The sequence below is a fragment of the Aptenodytes patagonicus genome, chromosome 16 (assembly GCF_965638725.1).
Source record: "Aptenodytes patagonicus chromosome 16, bAptPat1.pri.cur, whole genome shotgun sequence".
Lineage (NCBI taxonomy): Eukaryota > Metazoa > Chordata > Aves > Sphenisciformes > Spheniscidae > Aptenodytes > Aptenodytes patagonicus.
Window position 1 is genome coordinate 7571497 of NC_134964.1, and position 20009 is coordinate 7591505.

Sequence of the window (20009 nt, forward strand, 5' to 3'; positions counted from 1 at the left end):
CTTCCCCTCCCTTCCCCTCTCCCCTCCCCCTGTGCAAGTCGCAGTGGAACCCTTGTCCCTCCCCACCCGGGGCAGGGCTCCGTTCCTGTCCGGCCCCGCGCTGGACGCGGGAGGCGGCGGCGGGGTCCCCGCAGGGACGGGGCGCTGCCGCCGGGACCGCGGGCAATAAACTCGTGGTGTTTGTGAACCGGCTCGGCTCGGCTCGGCTCGGGGGGCGGGGCACGGGGAGGGGCGGGGCGATAATGGGGCGGGGTACCGGGAGGGGGAGGAGCCTGCCTGGCACCGCCTGCTCCCGCGTCACGTGCCGCTGTCCGTGGCGGCTTCGGCGACCTAGTCACGCGGGCGGAGCCGGAGCGGCGGCGGCGGCGGCGGGATGGAGGAGGAGGGCGGCTACGGTCAGTGCGGGGCCGGGGGGGGGGGGCGTGCTGGGGGGGACGGGGACGGGGACGGGCCGGGGGAAGCGTCCAGCACCCCGGGGGGGGGCGGGGGGCTCTGGCACCCCTACCTGGGCCGGGCCGCGGCGGGGCGAAGGGCCGGGGCGGGTCCCGCGGCTCCGGGCACGCAGCCGACGGGGGCCGGGGCGAGGGGCCGGGGCGGTCCGTGATCCGCGGGGTGGGGTCCCCGGTGGGGTAGGGGGGGGGGCTCTCCCGGGCGGGCGGGAGTGTTTGGGCCGGGCCGCTCCCAGGTGCAAAACCGGGGTCGGCGGCTCCGGGTCGGGCTGGGGCTCGGGGGCGGCGGGACCCGCGCCCGCAGGTGACAGAGCGGCTGCTCGCCCATGCGCGGCCGCGGCCTTCGCGGCATCGGCCGGGCGGGGCCGTGGGGCTGAGGTGGCGGTGGAGGAAGCGCCGGGAGGAAACCGGTAGCCGGTGCCCGCAGACAGCGCGGGGAGCGGGGCCCGCGGGGCGAGCTGCCGGGGGCTGGTCCCCCCTGCACCCCCTGGAGCTCCGGGCGCTCCCGCTTCGCTGACGGCGCGGCCTCGTCCATCCCCGGGGCTCTGCCCCGGCGGCCCCGCACAGCCAGCGCCGTGCTGCTTTGCTGCCACAGCTCGCGAGCTGCCTGCAGCGTCGGTGCTGCCAAGCTGTGAACCTGCTGCCTGCAGCGTCAGTGCTGCCGGGCTCTGGGACCTGCTGCCTGCACCGTCAGTGCTGCCGGGCTCTGGGACCTGCTGCCTGCACCGTCAGTGCTGCCGGGCTCTGGGACCTGCTGCCTGCAGCGTCAGTGCTGCCGGGCTCTGGGACCTGCTGCCTGCACACCTTCCCTCCGCTCGCACTTTGTATTCAGTTGCTGCCTCTGAGCACTGTCTGAGTTTGGGCTCCACAGATCTGCAGGGCAGGCTCGTGTCGATGGCGTCTGTTGAACATCTCACAAACCACCCCAGCTCAGGAGCACGTCCGCCTGCCACGGGAGCGCCTGGTGTGTGCCCAGGGCCCGCTCCTAGGGTGGACTGAGCAGGATGAGGCGGCTTAGGGGCTGCGGATCCCCTCTCTCATGCATGTGCAGATTGCTTCCCCGCTTTCCTCCATCCTTTGTGTCCACAGAGCATTCCCTCCTGGTGCCGAGGAACAGGACTGGGTGGGAAGGCGGCTGCCTGTGTCTTGAACCTCTGAGGCAGGTTCCTGTGGGTCGATGGGTGGGTTTTCATTGAGCGAGGACTTTGCTGAAGGGGAGGCTAGAGGCTGTCTGGGTGAGATCTGAAACCAAGGTCCCGATGCTGCGAGCCGTGCTGGTGGCCATTCTTCCCAGGAGCTGCCAGTGCCGATGAAGACGCTGTTGCCGGCAGCGCTGGCTCACGGGCCGGCTTCCTGCCTGCCACAGTTGTGCAACACAGCTGATTAGGAGGCTGCTGTTCCACCCCAGAAGTGACTGCACTTGGTGGTGGGGAGTTTACTGTGTGAGATAAGGTGCAAGTGCCCGGCCCTGCTGGTGTACGGCCCAGCACAGGCGTTGTCGGATGCAGCCCATTAGCAGGAGAGTTCAGCGGGGAGCGATTTTGCGAGCAGCCTCTCGCTGCTTCCCAGAATTGCCTGGAAGATGTCCTGGGTCATCTATCAGCATCAGAAATTACCCGCTCACCATGCCGTGGCGGCCGCAGGGTGGTGCGCAGGATGGGCGGCACAGCCACCTCCAAATCCCCGCTGCTGTCTCTGTTGCAGGGGCATCGCGATCTGCAGCTCTCCCGAAGCCCTTTAGCTCTGTTGGTTTTGCAGAGGGTGGTCTGCCGAGGCCTCGGCATGGTGGGAGCCCAATAGGGAGGCTCTTGCTGGTGGGATTGTGCTGACACCAGTGTCTGCCCCGCGATACGCGGCCCCGCTCCAGCCGTCTGCCTCAGCAGAGAGCAAATCCCGGGGCGAGCAGCTGGTGGCACAGATGTGGGCTCCCCCCACTCCTGCCAGGGTGCGGGGCCGTGCTCTCACCCCCTTCTCAGCATCTCCCCGTGGAGACGGCGGTGAGACCTAACCCATCCCTAGACTGGAGCTTACCGAGCACGGTGGTGCGGATGCAAACGCCGCTGGACAGTGGGGCAGCAGTGTCGTGGTAGGGAACCGTCCTGGCTGCTCCTGCCCTGCTGAAGCTGCAGCACCGGTGAGCAGCCTGCTGCGGGGAGCACGATCCCGTCCTGGCACCGTGTCCTGAGCTGGGCCCCGTCTCTGCTCAGGCCCAGCCCCGGGGTGAGGGGGATTGGGCAGTGCTGGTAATCCTGCTGCACCCGGGGGATTACTGCTCACTCTGGCCTGGGGGATTAAGGGATTTCTCTAAGCGGGGCTGATGCAGCCTCCCGCAAAGCAGCTTGTGCCTGGGGGGCCTTGCTGTCTGGGGCGGGATGGACGGTGCCAGGAGGTGGGGTGGGCTGTGTGAGGTGCGGGAGATCCCCGAAGGGGGGTGGGCTCTCAGGTCCCCCAGCAGGCTGGGGGGATCCCTGCCCTCTCCCCACTGCCAGCCCACACAGCCCTGGTTTGCAGGCAGGCCCTGGCAGGCCCTTGGTGTGGGCTCAGCTGTTTCGGAGGCAACCTGGGACTGTGGCGTGCACCTCTGCACCGAGGGGACCGGGGCTGGGGGGGATGCTGCCGGGGGAGCTGCCAGTGATGGAACAGCCCCTTCCCTGGCATGGTGCAGGGGTGAGCCGGGGCGAGTCACTGGGTCCGGCTGGCGGAGCGGCTCTTCCACAGAGCTCTGGGGCTCCCAGGATGAAGACACGGGGATGGTGCACAGATGGCACTGGGCTTGGAGAGCAGAGCCAGGGGCTGGGGCCGGCGGGGCTCGGGTAGCGCAGTGTTGGGCAGAGGAAATCAGCCAATTCCTCTCCTGAGATGTTCGGGAGCAGAGGACAATAAGGCACATTGCTGACACTCAGCAATTACATGTCAGGGATGCAGCAGGGCCCGCATGTCCCCGAGTGGTCGTTTCAGCCTGTCTGTGCGCCGGGCCATCGTGTCAGGTTTGGGGTCGGACACTTCTGCTCTGGGTCCGAGGGAGGGGGGAGACTGGTGGGGGGAGGCAGCTCTCCAGGGCCCCACTTTCTGGCAGGCAGAGGATCGGGGCCAAGAGCCCCGGTTAGCATAACCCTAGGTTGTTTGTGAACACCCCACCTTGCCCAGGCAGGGTGTGAAGGTCGAGGCGGGTGTCTGGGTCGCTCAGCCCAGGAGGTGCTGCCTGGCCCTGCTGCAAGCTGGCTGGAGCACCTGCAGGTGCTCTTGCTGCATGGGGCTTTCTCCGGCTGCTGGTCTGGGCCCTGGGCAGGCACTCGCCACACCATGTGCCTGGCTCAGCCCCACGTCCCCCCGGCCCCTCTTGCCTGCTCTTGTGCCTCCTGGCTGCCAAAGGCCCCCGGCGATGTGGCAACCACTGCCTCGGCCCCAGGGAAAGGGGAAGTGGTGCCAAAACCAGAAGGTTGGTCATGTCAGCGGTGAGCACCTGGCTGCCCTCACAGCCCCATGAGCTGCTCTTCTCCTCCGCCTTTCCTCCTGTCGGCAGCTGTGCTGCTCCTGGGAGCGAGGGTCCCTCCTGCCCCGCACCCTCCTGCCTTCAAGGGCAGCTTTCTCCCAGGGTGCCCTTCCCCGCTGCCTGCCCCGTCAGGGCTCCTGCCTGCCCAGCTCAGGTTTCTCCTTGCTCAGCGTGTCCCAGTGCTTGCCGGTGCAGGCGAGTGGAGCTTGCTGGCTCCTGGCAGCCGAGAGCCGGCAGCCGGGCTGTCCACAGGATGCCGCCTCGTGCCCCGACAGGCTCTGGGGTTTGTTACTCATGGCTGTGCCCTGTGCTTGGGGATCAGTCCTGCTTTGAGGGAAAGAGCTGTCTGTCCGGTTTGGGTTCACTTGGTGCCTTGTGGGGCTGGGGGGATGCAGGTGCAGCAGGGCTGGGGGGCAGGAGGGCTGTGCCTTCCCCCCAGCTCCACAGCTGGCCCCAAGGCCGGGATCCGGGGGCAGGACTCCCCCCCAGTTCCTGCTGCAGGACCCCCCCAGCACCCTGGGACCGCAGCAGAGCAGGAGGCACCTCCATTGCTGCCGGGGCATGCCCAGAGCTCAGCCGTCTGACCAGCATTGCCGGGGGGCTGGCAGAAGGTGCAGCGGGCCTGCCCGTGCATGGCGTGCGGGGCAGGCTCAGCCTGTCGGGGCTGTGCCGGGATCGGTGCCCAGGCCCTGCACCCCACAAGTGGGGGCCGTGGCGGCACCCCCCACGCCTCGCCAGAGCCGTGTTGTGTCTCTTGGTGCACCTTCCTTTATGCAGTGCTGGTTGCTACGCGACCGCCGGCTCCCGATGCTTAACGCTCTAATACTGAGGGATAAAACCGCTATAAAAATACCCCACTGCTGGCCCCTCACGGGGGCAAGGGGGCTGCTGGGGAGCAGGCAGCCTGGGGCGGGGGGGCTGCTGGGGAGTTCCCAAACTCCTTGTCCTCTAAGTGGCTTTGAGCCGCCGGCCAGTGCATCGGGAGCGGAGCGGACTGGTGTGCAGGCAGGGAGCGGCAGGGATTGGCTGGGGCTGGCGCGTGGGCTCCTGCAGCTGGAGCTCCCCTGCCAGAGCCGCCTTCCCCGGCTCTAGCCAGAGCAGGGAGTCCTCCGGCTCCCCTGCCTGCACCCTGCCTGCAGGCCCCGGCACCGGGGAGCCTGCTGCTCAGCCACACGGCACCTGCCAGGCCTGTGCCTGCTCCTGCCTGCCCCGTCGGAGCTGGGGGCGTCCTGCGCGGGACCTCCGCAGCATGGGGACAGTCAGCGAGCTCTGTGCCTCCAGTTTCCAGGCCTTCCTCTGCCCCTCGGTGGCCGCCAAGGCAGGTAGGCGCTTCGTGCCCTCCTCTCTGCTCGCCGCAGGGTTCCCGTCCCCCCAGCAGACGTGGCAGTGCCCGCAGCTCCAGCTCCATATGGCTCCTGCTGACAGTGGCATAGAGAGTCCTTGCCGTCTTGCCACCTCCTTTCCCCGTGCACTGCCGGCCTCCCCAGGCTCAGGCATCTGCAAGCACTGAGCCCCAGAAGGATGGCCGGGCACCGGGCTGCCTCACATGGCATTACCCTTCACCGGTGCCGGGTGCTACGCTGGGACAGGGGGTGCTCGGGAGCCGGCGGCAGTAGCTGGGAGGGTGCATGCAGCCCGGTGTGGCTGCGGCAGGTCCTGTCCCAGCCCCTCACTCTCCTGCCCTGGGTGGTGTGTGAGCGCTTGGCTGCCCTCGCCACTGCAAGTGCATGTGGCTGCAAGGGTAGCTCGGGGCGATGCTCTCCAAATCGAAATCTGTGCAGGGCAGCCCAATGCCTGCTGCGTTGGGGCTGCTGTTGTGGGCTGGCCGCCTGTGGGGGCTGCTGTTGTGGGCTGGCCGCCTGTGGGGGCTGCTGTTGTGGGCTGGCCGCCCGTGTGAGCTGCTGCTGTCTGTGGGTTCCTGCCCAAGCATGGGACCGGGGGTGGCTGTGCTGTGGGGCATGGGGCTGCGAGACCTCCTCTGGCCAGCCTTGCACAGTGCTGGCAGCTGAGGCCGAGCAGCAGCGGGTTCTGTTCTGCCTGAGGCCCAGCATGGTGAACGGTGCAGAGAGCAAGTGAGGTGCCTGCCAGGTGGCACCTCCGGCACCTGCATGGTGCTCTGTGCGTGTAGATATGGCTGAGCCGGTGCTCACCCGGCCACACCGTGGGCTGGATTTCTGTGCGTGGGGAGTGCAGGAGCCTGGAGCTGCTGGGGAGCGAGGCAGTGGCTGTGGACGTGGGTTCCCTGCCGGGCTCTGGGCACAGGGAGCAGGACTGCGCCGAAGCAGCACGGGGGCCTTGGCCGGCTCTGGGTGCGGGGCCTAGCCGCCTGGGAGGGTCTTTCCTGGAGCCGCCTGTCCCCGAACCCTTCTCCTGACGCACCTCAGCTGTCGATGGGAAAGGACGGGACTGACGCAACCCAGGATGCGCACGCGGCGCGGTGAAAACAGGATGTGGTGCGCTGAGATGGGCAGGAAGTTTCTCGGGGCCCCGTGGGCCCCCCAGTCGCGGGGCACGGTGGGAGCGGGCAGTGGCGCCGTGCAGGAGAGCCCAGTGACAGCCACTGTTGGCACTGTGGGCTCGTCCCCGCAGTCTGCCTAAACCCGGTGCCTTTGCCCCTGCGGTGCGGCTTGGCGCAGGCACGGCGTGGGCCGGCGGGAAGGCTGGGTAGCAGTGCAGCACAGCTGTGGGCCAAAGGACCAACACAAGGCTTCCAGAGCCCTTCCTCCCCTTGCTCCGTAGCCAGCGTTCTGGGTGCTGTTTCTCCATCTCACACTGCCGAGCAGGATTTAGCTGAGTCAAGGTGGCTGAGGCTCACGCAGCCTTTCCAGGCAGCTGACAGTGGGATGGGGACGTGCTGGGGGTTCGCTCCCACTGCAGGCATGGCCCCGCGGGCCCCAGACTCTGCCGCACAGCGGTCCCATACGGATCGGTGAGGTCCGTACAGGGACCCTGGAGCAAGGGGGCGAGACAGTGGGGAGCAACCTCCTGTGGGGACCAGCATTGCTCCTGGCCCTGCTCCTGGTCCTGGTTCTGGTCCCATCCGGCCGTGTGAGCTGCCGTGGAGTCTGCAGAGGGCAGCAGGCACCAGCGGTCCCCACAGCCCTCCCGGTCCTGCCCAGGGCTCCGTCCTTACAGCTGCGCAGGACCTGGACCTGCGGCAGGGGGTCTGGCAGAGCTGGAGAGGGAGCTGCAGGGCAGGGCCGGGGGTCTGCTGGGGTGGGGGGCCCCAGCTGGTGGAGGGGAGGGGACCCCGGCATTGCTGCAGCAAGCTTAAGATGTGTTGGGTGGAGCGTCCTGGGCAGCCCCCAAGGAAGGAAGGGTTGGGCCAGCCCCCAGTGCCTGCCTGGCAGGGACCCCAACACATCACGTCCCCCGACCCTGGGGCCGAGGGTGGGGAGCAGGGCCCTGGCTGCCCCGTTTCCTCACCAGGCCGGGAACAGAGGAGTTAAGGCGCTCACGGCCCTGGGCTCATTGTGGCAGGAACAGGGTGTTGCTGCTGCCAGCTCCTGGCGAGGCCAGGATGACGCCCAGGCGGCCTCGGAGCTCATTGGCCCAGCACGGCCCTGACTCAGCCCGGGAAGCACCGGGGCGGGCAGGTGTCCGCACCCCGAAACAGCAGCACCTCTCCGGAGCCGCGGGCAGCGTGGGTACAGCCGACGGAGCCAGTGCGGACGGCCTGCCAGGATGGTGCTCAGGGCGGAGGGCAGCGGTGAGCCCCGGCCCGGGGATGTGGGGAGGCTGGTGGGGCTGGGGCAAGGGGCGGGCAGGCAGGTGGCTCCGCGTCTGCCCCACTCCCGTGCCACTGGCCCTGCCTGCTTGTCTCGGGGCAGTGGGGTAGGAAGGAGCACGGGGGGGGCGAGCATGGTTTCTGCATGCCATGGGGGCCTTTGCTCTGTGCTGGGCATGGCAAGAGTGGGGGATGTGCTGCTGCTCCTGCTTCCAGCTGCCACAGGCCCCGGCAACCTTGGAGCCCGGGACAGACAGGACGAATCCTGCCGGTGCCCCTTGCTGCCCTCCTGTTGCCGCCGGTGTGCAGGGTCCTCAGGCTCGGCTGTCAGCAGCAGGAGCTGCGGGAGCCCCCAGACCCTCTGCGCTGGGGCCTCGTGCTGGTGGGGAGCAGGCGTCAGCGCTGGGATCCCCACAGTCCCATGGGTCACTGTGCCCCAACTCCTGTGCCAGGATGAAGCCGGGGCGGCGAGCGCCTGCTCTGGCCTCCCCTTCCCTGCAGCCTGCAGCAAGGCTTGCCAGCCTCTTGGGAGCCATTTGGGCTCCGCTCGGTGCTGTGGGGCGGGTGCTGTGCAGAGTGCTGGGGAAGAGTTAACGCCCTCTTCCTTCCCCAGAAAAGCTCTTGCGTCTGGGGTTTCTCTTCCTCTGGCTGCTGCTGACATGGCTGGGCTGGTGTCACGAGTGCTCGCCCTCCACCACAGCAGCGCGGGTGGGGAAGGACCTTCCTGGGCTCCGGTACAGACCCGCTGGCCCCCTCTGCCCTGCAGCCTCTCATTCTCTGCTGCACCTGCCCCAGGGCCTGCCGAGACCCCTGCTCGCTCGCAGGTGGGCAGGGGGAGGCAGAGCTGCTCCTGCCGGGGCTCTCTTGCTGCTCGTCAGCTGAGTACCAGCGGGTCCTTTTCCTGGCTTCAGCCTCCCACTCTCGGCTGGCTCGCCTCAGGGCAGGTCCAACCCTGGCACCGAATTTCACCTCCCCTGCAGCCACAGCCAGGCGGGAGGGTCCTGCGGTGTGTGCTGCAGCCCAGGGCTTTAGGGGGTTTTGTGTCTGGCAACAGGCATGCGATACAGCTCAGCCCTCCCGCAGCAAGCCTGGGCTTGCCGGGTGCCCTGGGTGCCGGGCAGGAGGGGCCGAGCGCCTGCGGGAACGGCACTGGGGTGCCGTTGGATGTATCAATAAGGCAAGGCCTCTGGTATTTTAAGTTTAAATAACTTTTAACCTGGTGCCATGAACGGGGTTGTCTGGTTCATACTTCCTAGCGTCGGAGACTGAAAATATTGGGAAGTGTTGCCGTCGCGTCTGGACGGATGGTGTCGCAAGCCGAGGCTGCCACTGACCTTGGCAGTGGGGGATTTTTGCGAAGGAGGAAGCTTGTCAGAAAGCCTGAGCAGAGCCAGGAAAGTGCTGAGTTCAGAGATTCGTTTTGAGTGGTCACGATTGCCCCAGGGGTGCACGCGGCTCCCACGGAGGAGGCGGCGGCTTGGGGAGAAACGATGCGCAGTTGAGGACGGTGCTGGTCTGAAGACACATGGCGTCCCTGGGCGTTGGTACGGGGCAGGCAGCCACGCTGGGGACATTCCGGGTGAGTCCAGACTAGTGGCAGCGGTGGCCTGGAGACCACAGCCGTGGTGGCACGTGGGGCCACAGCAGAATGGAGTGGTAATGTTTGGGGAAGGAGAGGGCGGTGGCAGCCCTGCCGCACGCCTGTCCCCAGCACCCCCGGGCAGGAGACGGCACGAGGGCCGAGCTGGTGGGTGCTGCCGCCACCTCCCTCGGGGACAGCGCTCTGGAGGGACGGTGCTTTGGTGTTTTCATGGGCAGCCTTGGTGTGGCATGCAAGGGAACTGCTGGAACCTGCTGGCAGAGGTGGGAGGCACAGGCGGTAGATGAGGGCCAGGAGTGCTGCAGAAGGAGCGGGTGACCTTGGGGATGGGAGGGAACAGAAATGGGATGCCATGTCACTGCGGAGCAGGAGGTCACGCACCGGGGAGCACCAGGAATGTCCCGGGAGCTGCGGGGCTTGGGAGCAAGGGGTGGCGTGTGGGGGCCCCGGGCTTGAGCCTCGGAGATGGTGTTGGGGGATGTGCCTGGCTCCCGCAGGGTGACAGGGAGGTGTAGATGGCACGGCATGTGGGCGAGGTTTGTCCGGAGGGCGTGCCGGCTCCAGGCCCTGGCTCAGAAGGACAGAGGGGGCTGCAAGGGTGGCTAGGAGCTGTTTTTTTCTGGGGCTGGCCTGGTGCGGCAGAGCAACCCGCGGGGCTCCAGGTCTGTGCGGAGCCCAGTACCGCGGGGCACAGCAGAGTCACCCAGCCACAGCAGGGACCAGGACAGGCACCGACACCAGCCCGGCTAGGGTAGAGCAGAGTTAAACTGGACTTGGCGGGGCGGCAGGGCCAGGGCCGGGGCTGGGGGGAGGAGCGTTGGAGCTGGTCCAGGGGCCGTGCTGGTCCTCGCTGCCCTCGCTGCCCAGCCACCGCAGGCTGAATCAGCAGGAACCGGAGGTGCCTGGCTCCCCCGCTGCAGCTGCAGCCGCTGCCGCAGCCCAGCGGGGCAATGCCCTGGCCCTCACATTCCTCGCATGCCGTTGGTGGCACTTGGCTGCTGTGCAGGGCCGGGGGCACTGCTCGCTGGCCCAGCTCCTCTGGGCAACCGGCAGCTCCACGTCCCAGCTCCTGACGGGCCCTGGGCTGCTGGCCGGGAGCAGGGGCTGTGCCTGGAGCCTGGCGGGGATGATTCCCATGGCTGCGCGTGCTGACCTGACCGTGTCTCTGCTCAGTGCCCAGTGACTTGACCCCAGAGGAGTGCCAGGAGCTGGAGAACATACGCCGCCGCAAGCAGGAGCTGCTGGCTGACATACAGGTGTGATGCTGAGGGCCACTGCCCGCACGCACAGTTCCCCTGTCCGGGATGTGGCAGCCTCTTGCTCGGGGCTGTCCCCTGGGAGGGAGGGGACAATCTCCCTGTCTGTGTCACTGGGCAGGGTCCCTGCAGTCCCATCCAGGGTCCCTTGCCCCGCTGCTGGGAAAGGGGAGGGTGGCCCGGGTGAGGCAGGGAGGAGGCTGCCCTGGCCAGGGCTGTCTGTAATGGCTGGGGGATTGGGGTGCAGTGCCCCAGACCCACAGAGCCCGTGCAGGAGCAGGCCCAGGCAGGGCCATGGGTCGAGTTTGTGCTCCTGTCCCCTTTCCTCGCCAGCCCCCCTCTCCTTGTGGCCCGTGGGGACTCTCATGGACCTTCTGGGGCAGAGGATTGGAGCTGTTGGAACCGCAGGGCAGGGCGAGCTGGGCCTGTGGGGCGGACACCAGCGGCTGCTGCAGGGAGCCCGTGATCTGCTGCCCCGCTGCCCAATAGCACCGCCTCTGCGGGGCCCTGGGGCTGGAGAGAGGGTCCCAGCAGGGGACGTGGGCCTGGGCTGGCAGCTGGCCTGCCCTTCTGGGCCAAGGCAGCCGTGGCTTTTCCTTGCGCCCCGCAGAGCTCCGGGCCGCGTGCCTGGGCTGTTCCCCACGGCCCAGGGCACCCACGTCTCCGTGCCAGCCCCTCCCTGGCACGGGCAGGGACCGTGTCTCTGGGCCAGGCCACTGCCCTGGCAAGCGACTGCGAGGTCAGTGCTCATCTGCGACACTCGTCAGTCATGTCCCTGATTAAGGCAGCAGAGGCTAATTACTGCCATATGCTGGGCATGATCTAAAGGGATTAGGGGGTAATTTTGTTAACCTCTGAATCTCTTCCTTCCTGCACGCTTGGAGCATGGTGATGCTGCAGGGAGATTAGCAGCAGGGTGCAGCCAGCCCCCTCTGCAAGTGCCCCCTGAGCTGGTTTGGCCCCAGGGCAGCACTCGGGGTGGGAAGGAGGGAAGGAAGGAGGGGTTGCTGGGGCCTCCTGGGGGAATGGCCCCGGGCTACCGTCAGGGCTGGGGTGCTGGAGGGTTTGGGAGGGAGGGAGGCACCTCCTGTCTCAGTGCGCTCTCTCCCCTCAGCGGCTGAAAGATGAGATAGCAGAAGTGACGAACGAGATTGAGAACCTGGGGTCCACGGAGGAGAGGTGAGTCCTCTGCTGTCATGGCAGCCCAGGGCCCCTGGTGAGCCCCCTCCCCTGCGGCGAGGCCAGCCCTGAACGCCGGCTCACTCGCACCGTGTGGGAGCCATGGGCAGCTGAGCAGTGCAGCCCCATCCCGTGAGTGCTGGTGCGGGTGGCTTTCCCAGGCACTCTGAATTCCTTGGAGTGGTAGCAGAATCCCAGTCTGAACTGCTGCTCCAAAGGTCTGTTTTTCCAAGCCTCAGCCCCTCTGTCTGGCCACAGCGACTGTTGGACTTTGTTATTCTGAGCTGGCGCTGGCGGTGCCAGCCTGGGATTAGGGGGTCCCGTCAGCTGCCGGGAGCTGACTCCCAGCGTCATTTCCAATCATCCACTGGGGCATGAAGGCTGTCACCCTTGCGCCAGCCCCACTGGGGCCCGAAGGCTGCTCTCCCCAGAGCACCGCCGCACCCAACTTGCCCTAGCCTCCCCCCATGCAGAGGTGACCTGCTGGGATGCTGTACCCAGCACCCCTTCTGCACGGGGTGACCCCGTGGACGGGGCACAGCAGCTCCTCTTTGCTCTGGGGCCCGGCAGGCCGAGAGCAGCCCCATGCTGCTGGGCCACGAAGTGGGACAGAGACGTGGAACAGTGTGCCAGCTTTGCCCCGTGCAGGTTTGACACAGGGGGCCTGGCTCGGTCAAAGTTGCTCGGCTCACGTTCGGTCCAGGCTGACCCCTCCCCGCAGTGCTCTGTCCAAGGGGTGAGGGGGCGGGCAGGAGGCAGCCAAGTCCCTCCTGGGTGCTCAGAGCTGCTTTGTGCCTCGCAGGAAGAATATGCAGAGGAACAAGCAGGTGGCCATGGGCAGGAAGAAGTTCAACATGGATCCCAAGAAGGTACTGCGGGGTGGTCTGGGCGGGGAGCGGGGCAGTTCACCAGCCCGTCTGGGGCCATGCTGGGCTCTGCCACCTCACGGTCCAGGTGCCTGGCCACCCGCTGGGGCCGGGGCAGAGCCAGCACCCAGGGCAGGGGCTGGGGAGGCAGCAGGCAGGCTGGCGGGGTCAGCAGCAAGCCCTAGAGCAGCACCTCTTGCACCACTCCAGGGCATCCAGTTCCTGATCGAAAACGACCTGCTGAAGAACACGTGTGAGGATATCGCTCAGTTCCTTTACAAGGGAGAGGGCCTCAACAAGACAGCCATCGGTGACTACCTGGGCGAGAGGTATGCTGGCCTGGGGTGGCTCGGGTCTCCTGAGGGTGCCCTGGGCTCTCACTGCCTGAGAGATGGGACACTGCAGCTCTTGGAGCTTACAGGGTAGCTGAGTGGGGGTGCATGCGGGGCTGGACACCCTGAGTGCTAGGGCCAGCTGGGGGGCTGTTCAATCCATGGCTGGCACTTGCGAGAGGCCAGTGTGTGCAAACCAGCCCAGGACTCGAGTAGGAGGTAGCTGCAGGTTTCCCCCCAAAAATGAGCAGAGTCTGGAGCAGGGCAGGGAGACGTGGGGCTGCTCGGCAGTCACAGGACTTGTTGATCATGCATCCCTTGTGCTCTGGCTTTGTTCCCGCAGGGACGAGTTCAACATCCAAGTCCTGCATGCCTTCGTGGAGCTGCATGAGTTCACTGACCTCAACCTCGTGCAGGCTTTGCGGTGAGCAAAGGGGGCCGGGAGCTGAGCCGTGTCTCATCAGGGGAGACAGGCAGCGGGCTGGCAGGGGGCTGTAGCGACATGAGCATGGCTGGAGGGCACCGTGGAACCCCCAAAGCAGCGCGACGCCTCGCTCTTCGCAGGCAGTTCCTGTGGAGCTTCCGGCTGCCCGGGGAGGCGCAGAAGATCGACCGGATGATGGAGGCCTTTGCCCAGCGGTACTGCCAGTGCAACCCTGGCGTCTTCCAGTCCACAGGTGAGTGCCTGTCCCAGCCCCTCTCCCCGGCCATCCTGCCTCACAGCTGACTTTCCCCTCTGCCCCTGTAGACACCTGCTACGTGCTCTCCTTCGCTATCATCATGCTGAACACCAGCCTGCACAACCCCAACGTCAAGGACAAACCCACAGCGGAGCGCTTCATCGCCATGAACCGTGGCATCAATGATGGGGGGGACCTACCCGAGGAGCTGCTCCGGGTGAGGGACGGGATGCGGAGGAGCTGGGGCTGGGCTGCGGAGCTGGCCTGCCGCAGGGCTCCCAGGCGGAGCAGAGCTGACGCCGTGTATCGTTGTACCAGAATCTCTATGAGAGCATCAAGAACGAACCCTTCAAAATCCCTGAGGATGATGGCAATGACCTCACCCACACCTTCTTCAACCCTGACCGGGAGGGCTGGCTCCTGAAGCTAGGTGAGTGCTGGCAGCAGGGCAGATGTGGCTGAGGGAGGAGCTGGGCCGTGGGTGCTATGCCCCTGGGCTGCATGCACCTCACCTGCTGGCCTGGCTCCTCGGAGCGTGGCCCTGTGGAGGGGCGAGAGGCTGGAGATGGGGGCACAGCCCCCGTGGGGAAGGTGTCCGTAGGTCCAGCAGCACTCTGTCTTCCCTGGGCTGGTCAGCAGGTGCGGACTCACAGCTGATGAAGCCCTGCGGTGCGGCTGGGTGGGCATCTTGGGGGATTCTGCCTCTAGGTTGGGGAAGCCCTGGGGTGCAGAGCTGGTACCAGGGTCCGGTGTCGGAGCACAGAGACCATGAGGCCCTTCTCATTACCGAGTCACAGCAGGGTCCTGTTGGAGCAGGCCCCCGGGAGCGAGCGGCGAGCTGCCCCAGGTTGCGTGCGTCCCCCCCTCCATGCCACAGACCAGTCCCTGCCTCACCTTCCCACAGCATTATCACCTCCGCATCCCGGCTCCACATGCAGGCAGCATGCATGGCATCCCCGCGGCCCCACTGCACAGCCCGGCTCTCAAGGCCAGCGAGCCCGCTCCACGCCCTGGCTCCTGTGGCTTCTCCTCTTGGCAGCTCTGGGGAATCCTCTGCCTGGGTTAAGTGAGGGGGGACAACGGGGTGCTGGCAGGAGCAGGGTCTGGTGGGGGCCTTCCCCTGGGGCTCTCGTTGGGGTCAGGACTCTGTCCTCTCACTGAGGGGTGTTTCTGCCATATTGCCACCCCCTTGGGATGGGAGAGAGGCCTTACCCTCCCACCATGCCCTGACCGGTGCAGAGCCCGGCCCTGGGGCTGAGCAAGGGCCATCTGCTCCCCGGCTCTGGGGTGGGGGAACACGGGGGAGAGCCACAGACCTGCCTCTCCTGTCCCTGAGCAAGCCCAGCGCCCTGCTGGCAGAAGGGCCCTGTGCACGGCAGGTCGGCACCTGCCGCCATCGGGGCCATTGGAGGCTGGGGGAGCGGAAAGGCGGCAGAGCAGCCGTGGGCCCCAGCCCAGCTGCCGCAGCTCAGCCCACTCGTGGGGCAGGGAGGGACTCCACAGGGAGGCCATGGGGTGGGGGGAGCCAGGCCCTGCGCCCCCCACAACTGAGGAGATCCGTCCCACAGAGCCACAGCGAGCCAGGGCAGGTTGGCCCCCGTGGCAGTGCTGCCGGCCCGGCCCCTCACGGCTTCCCTGCTGCAGCCCTGCGCCACTGACCCGCGTGGGGCGAGGGGGGTTCTTTGGGGTTTCCTCTTTTTATTTTTTTTCCTTTTTTTTAATTTTCTTTTCTCCCTCATTTGTATGTTTCCATGATTTTGGCTCTTCCTTTCCTTGCCCCCAACTCCAGGAGGTACGTACCCCTCTCCCCGCTCTGCTCACGCCGCTGGGGCTTTGTTTCCTTTTCGTTTTTAATTGCTGGTGATTAGTCTCATTGCTGTTGCTGCTAACCACCCGCACCGCCCCGGGGACCTCGCCTGCCAAGGGGACAGCCCCGCTCCTGACGCCGCTAGGGCAGGGATGCGGGGTACCAGCAGCCCTGCCGATGCCGAACGCTCCCTGAGGCCTGCTGGCCCCCTTCGCTGCCCCGGCACACCCCATGGCCCTGGGGACAGACAGGGCCACAGATGCTCCTTGCCCAGCCACTGGCAGGGGCTGCCCACCCGTCCGTGCTTCGCCGTGTTCGCAGGCAGCTCAGCCCGGCTGCAGTGGGTCTTTGCCTCCAGCACCACGATGATGGGGATGAGTTTGGGGTGTCCTCGGGAAGGCCCCCAGCCTGTGCGCGGGGGGTGGGAAGGTGCTGAGTGCCTGGAGCTGGATGGGAGCAGGCAGGAGCCGTCTGTGCGGTGCCTTGTGCCGCGCCAGGGGCTCGTGGCAGTCCCCGTGCTGGGTGCTGGTGCTGCCTTGGCTCCACCACCTGCAGCCCTGGGGTGCCGGGAAGCGTCGGTGCTCCCCCCTGGGGCTGTGCTGGCCCTCGGTCCCGTACGGCTCTGCAAGCCCTGCCCGATCCCACAGAGCCCTGCACCCCTGCGGGCCCTAAACCCCGGGCTCCTCCTGCACTCGCTGTGCTGCGGGACCCTGCCCTGGCATATGGCCTCTTCCCACCCACAGCCCTGGGAGAGGAGGTGGCCCTGGGGAGGGCTGGGGGCTGGAGAGAGTCAAGCCCTGGGTTTTGGGGTGGGCTTGGCTGGAGGGAGGCAGAGGGGGTTTTTCCTCTAGGAAGTGCTGGCCCCAGCCTGGCTCTGGGGCAGACCCTGGGGTGGGCGGCCAGCTGGCATGGGGGAGCAGGGAGGCACAGGGCCTTCCCAGTGGGGTAGGGGAGATGAGCACGGCCCCCAGCGCACAGTGCCTCCTCACATCTGTGCCGGCCCCAGGCAGCATGGCTTGGGTGCTCGTCCCACGGTGGCAGCATATCCAGCACCGCTGTGATGGCCAGAGCACACCGGCGCCGTGGAGGGGGAGCCAGGCCCGGGGGTGAGCAGTCCCTGAGCCCAGGGAGTGGCTTCTCCCTCTGCAGTGGCGGTTGTGAAACTCTCTCCGACCAAAAGTCTGCGAGCTGTGGCCCTGGGCTCGTGCCTTGCCCTGGCACTGGGCTGTGCTGGCCGGGATGCAGCGGGACCGTGGTCAGTGTGAAAAGAAAGCCCCTGCGTCCCCCTGAGAGCTGCCTGGCTGCAGAGTCCTCTGGCCATGCTGAATCAGTGTTTTGGGTGGGAATGGGCGCAGCGGTCCCAGCCCGGCCCCCCGCGCAACCCTCCACCTCCATCTTCATCCATCTGCTTTCCGCTCCTGCTCGTGCCCTGCCCGGCGTGGTGTGTGCTGCCTGCTGCTGCTGCGCCCGGCGCCAACCGGGCTGCCTGGCTCTGCTTGCGCCCCGGCGCCCGGTGCTTGTCTGTGTGTGTCTGCGTGGGCTCCAGCTCTGCCGTAGCCTCCATGTGCCGCGAGCCTCCAGGCGCGTGCCCCGGCCGCGCTCTGCCGGGGCTGTGCCCAACCTGCCCCTCTCTGCTCCCAGGAGGCAGGGTGAAGACGTGGAAGCGACGTTGGTTCATCCTGACCGACAACTGCCTTTACTACTTCGAGTACACGACGGTCAGTGACCTTAGCTCAGGGTATGCTGAGCTGGGGCAGGGAAGGGCGCCGGATCCGGCCCAGCGCTCATCTGCCCGCGTGGCACAGACCGGGTGCAGCATCCCGGCGCGGGGCTGGCAGCCTGCCTCCTGCCGCGCTGGGGTGCTAGTGACTGTAGGGGTGCAGGACGCGGCCCTCAGGCCAGGCAGCACTAGATGTCTGTGCGGAGGGGTGTTGGGGATAGGGGTGTTTGCAACATCCAGCCCTGCCTGGGGCACGCGGGTGGGGTTTGGAGGTGTTCAGCCTGCAGCTAAAGCCTTTGCTTGGCCCCACCAGGATAAAGAGCCCCGTGGCATCATCCCCCTGGAGAACCTGAGCATCCGCGAGGTGGAGGACTCGAAGAAGCCCGTGAGTGCGGCAGCAGGGTCCCTGGGGCTGGAGGGGCAGCCCTAGTGCTTTGGTTGAGGCAGGAGCAGGGCACGGAAAGCTGGGAGGTGCTGCGGCCCCCGAGGGATGCCACCGGGAGAGGCGGGAGGGCCCCGCAGCAGTCGCTGCCTCCACCCATCACAGCGGCCAGGTGCAGACCTGGGGCTGGTCACCGCAGTGGCCAGGGCTGGTGGCAGGGCATTCCTGGGGGCCGTGGGGTGACAGTCACAGCATGTCCATCCCTCTCTGCTGCATTGGGGGTGGCTGTGCCAGGGGAGTGCCTGCAGCCTCGGTGCTCTGCCTCATCCCTCCCAGCTTGGGGTCCTCTTTGGAAGCAGGGGCTGCCTCTGAACGCTCTCCTCCCTCCCAGAACTGCTTTGAGCTGTACATCCCTGACAACAAGGACCAGGTGATCAAGGCCTGCAAGACGGAGGCGGATGGGCGGGTGGTGGAGGGGAACCACACGGTGTACCGCATCTCCGCCCCCACGCCTGAGGAGAAGGAGGAGTGGATCAAGTGCATCAAGTGAGTGCTCAGAGGAGCAAGTGGCGGGGCGCTGGGCAGGGGCATGGTGGTGACCTGTCTGCTGCGCTTGAGGGGGGTGATGCTTCCCGGGGCACCCTGCAAGGATGGGGGGCAACGGGCTTTCCCAGGGACACAAAGGGACCTGCCCGAGGCCCTGCCAGGCAGGTCAGACCCAGCCCTACAGCAGTTTTCGCCTGGCTGTGCAGCTAACCCGAGCCCTCGTTCCCTCTGCCAGGGCAGCAATCAGCCGGGACCCTTTCTACGAGATGCTGGCTGCCAGGAAGAAGAAGGTGTCCTCCACCAAAAGACACTAGCAGCCTCCACTGGCCCTGCGAGGCTGGCATGCCCCTGGCAGCCCAAGCGTCTCCCCTCCCCAGAGGGCTGCAGGGCTGGGGCCACGCTGCAGCCTGATCCTCGGGGCCCAGGACCTAGCTTCAGCTTCGCAGTTTCTTTACCATGGGGCGAGGAAGGGGGCACAGGCGTCTCGGTGGCTCTGCCCCCCCCCCCATCACTGCCTCATCTCCAGGACAGCATCTTCACAGGCTGGAGCTGGGACAGCAACACCCCTGCACGCAGGGAGCCCCGTCCTGTCCCAGGCTCGGCTGCAGGAGGGGGAGTGCCGTGTGCGAGTACCGTCCTCCCCTTCTGCCTCAGCCAGCCAGGGCTGGGCAGTAGGGCACCATGGACGCCCTCCCTGCTCCCGATCCCCCCAGCAAGCATGCAGCCACTTATGCTGCTGGGTCCCCCACAGCACTCGTATCCTGAAGCACTTGGGGTGTCCTGTCAGGTGACCAGCTGACAGCAGCTGGCAGTTTCGGGGTGCTGCAGGCGCTGGGGTAAAGGGCGGCAGCCCCAGGGCGGCTGGGGGTGGCCCCGCAGAGGCACGGCTCCTGGCCCTCGTTGTAGCGGGCCTGGGTCTGTCCTGGGCTTCCCCATGCTGCTGCCTGGACCCTCCCAGCTGTCCCCTGCACCGGGGACGGTCCCCGCAGGTGCAGAGAGGGCTGAGGGGCAGGGAGTTGTCACCATCACAGTGTGCAGTGGTGCCACATGGGGCACAGACATGTCCTCGTCCAGCTGTGGGGTGCCGGAGCTCAGATGAGGGCCCTGGTCCGGCAGCACCGGGTGGCATTGCCCCCGGCACATCCTTGCAGCACGATCCCCTCAGCGAGGGGCAGGGGAGGCCGTGTCAGGCGTGGCTGTCACCTCCTCGAGCATGAGCCCTCGCTCCTGAGCAGGTGACGGGATGTGCCTGGAGCCCGCGCCCCGGATGGCTGCTGGCGAGGGTGTCTGGCCGGGCTGGGGGCTGCAGCCCCCCTGCCTCTGCCTTGCAAACACCCGTGTCTTGTCCTGTTCCCCCGGCCACTGCGCATGGTCTGGAGAGAGGCGCCTGGATCAGTATTAGTCTATTTATCAGAGGTGTAAATACTCCTGTATAGTTTTCTCCTTTTAGATTATTTTGTATGTCGGGTCGTTCTGTGCAGAGGCCTCTCCGGAGGGTGGGGGGTGGCAGATTTTTTATTCTAACTTTTTTTTTTTTTTTTTTTTTTTTTGCCACGGCCTTGTAAACTAGTGCTGAGTATCTGCAGCAAATAAACAGCGAACCGCGCTCAGCCTCGGCTTCCTGTGGTCTGTGTGTGGCTCAGGATGGGCAGCAGCCCCCGGCCCCCCGCTGCCAGCCCCTGCCCCGTGCCCCAGCTTTGCAACCGGGTTCACGCTTCTCCCAGCCCCAAGATTTCGGTGCCCAGCCCCGCAGTGATGCTACATTGGATGAAGCTGGCAATGCTGCGGCCAACATGGTCCTGGTTTGAGTCTCTGCCTGTTCCCATTCAAGGCCTCTCGTTTCTTGGTGCGCTGGGAGGTGTTTGTGTGCTTTGTGTCCTCGCTAGCTCCCCGCACCTTCCCCCTGGCCGCCAGGAGGGTTCTCCGGGGACCTCACCGCAGGGTGCAGGGAGGCCATGCCGGGTCAGGATAG

General features: G+C 66.7%; 1 protein-coding gene across 5 annotated transcripts; it reads left to right on the forward strand.

The window, feature by feature from the left end:
* The first annotated feature begins 351 nt into the window (after positions 1-351).
* Positions 352-19647, forward strand: CYTH1 (cytohesin 1). Of its 5 annotated transcripts, XM_076353798.1 has the most exons (14): positions 7608-7651; positions 9113-9248; positions 10443-10525; positions 11640-11704; positions 12507-12573; positions 12781-12899; positions 13246-13326; positions 13467-13579; positions 13651-13799; positions 13901-14013; positions 17029-17107; positions 17423-17494; positions 17883-18037; positions 18273-19647. In XM_076353798.1, the coding sequence occupies exons 5-14, from the start codon at positions 12514-12516 to the stop codon at positions 18349-18351; spliced, it is 1020 nt and encodes a 339-aa protein (XP_076209913.1). In that variant the 5' UTR covers positions 7608-7651; positions 9113-9248; positions 10443-10525; positions 11640-11704; positions 12507-12513; the 3' UTR covers positions 18352-19647. The 5 variants fall into 5 exon arrangements, with proteins under 5 accessions (XP_076209912.1, XP_076209910.1, XP_076209911.1 ...); XM_076353797.1 differs by lacking the exons at positions 7608-7651; positions 9113-9248 and adding an exon at positions 352-395; XM_076353795.1 differs by lacking the exons at positions 7608-7651; positions 9113-9248 and adding an exon at positions 5133-5264 and having other exon boundaries at positions 13901-14012; positions 17031-17107.
* The last annotated feature ends 362 nt before the right edge of the window (positions 19648-20009 follow it).

What these genes read in the sequence shown, in the direction of transcription:
- CYTH1 (XM_076353795.1), top strand. Translation starts at nt 5,192, where the DNA reads ATGGGGACAGTCAGCGAGCTCTGTGCCTCCAGTTTCCAGGCCTTCCTC. An exon ending in TCAACATGGATCCCAAGAAG is followed by an intron (nt 12,574 to 12,780) that starts GTACTGCGGGGT and finishes GCACCACTCCAG; the next exon opens with GGCATCCAGTTCCTGATCGA. An exon ending in GGTGACTACCTGGGCGAGAG is followed by an intron (nt 12,900 to 13,245) that starts GTATGCTGGCCT and finishes TTGTTCCCGCAG; the next exon opens with GGACGAGTTCAACATCCAAG.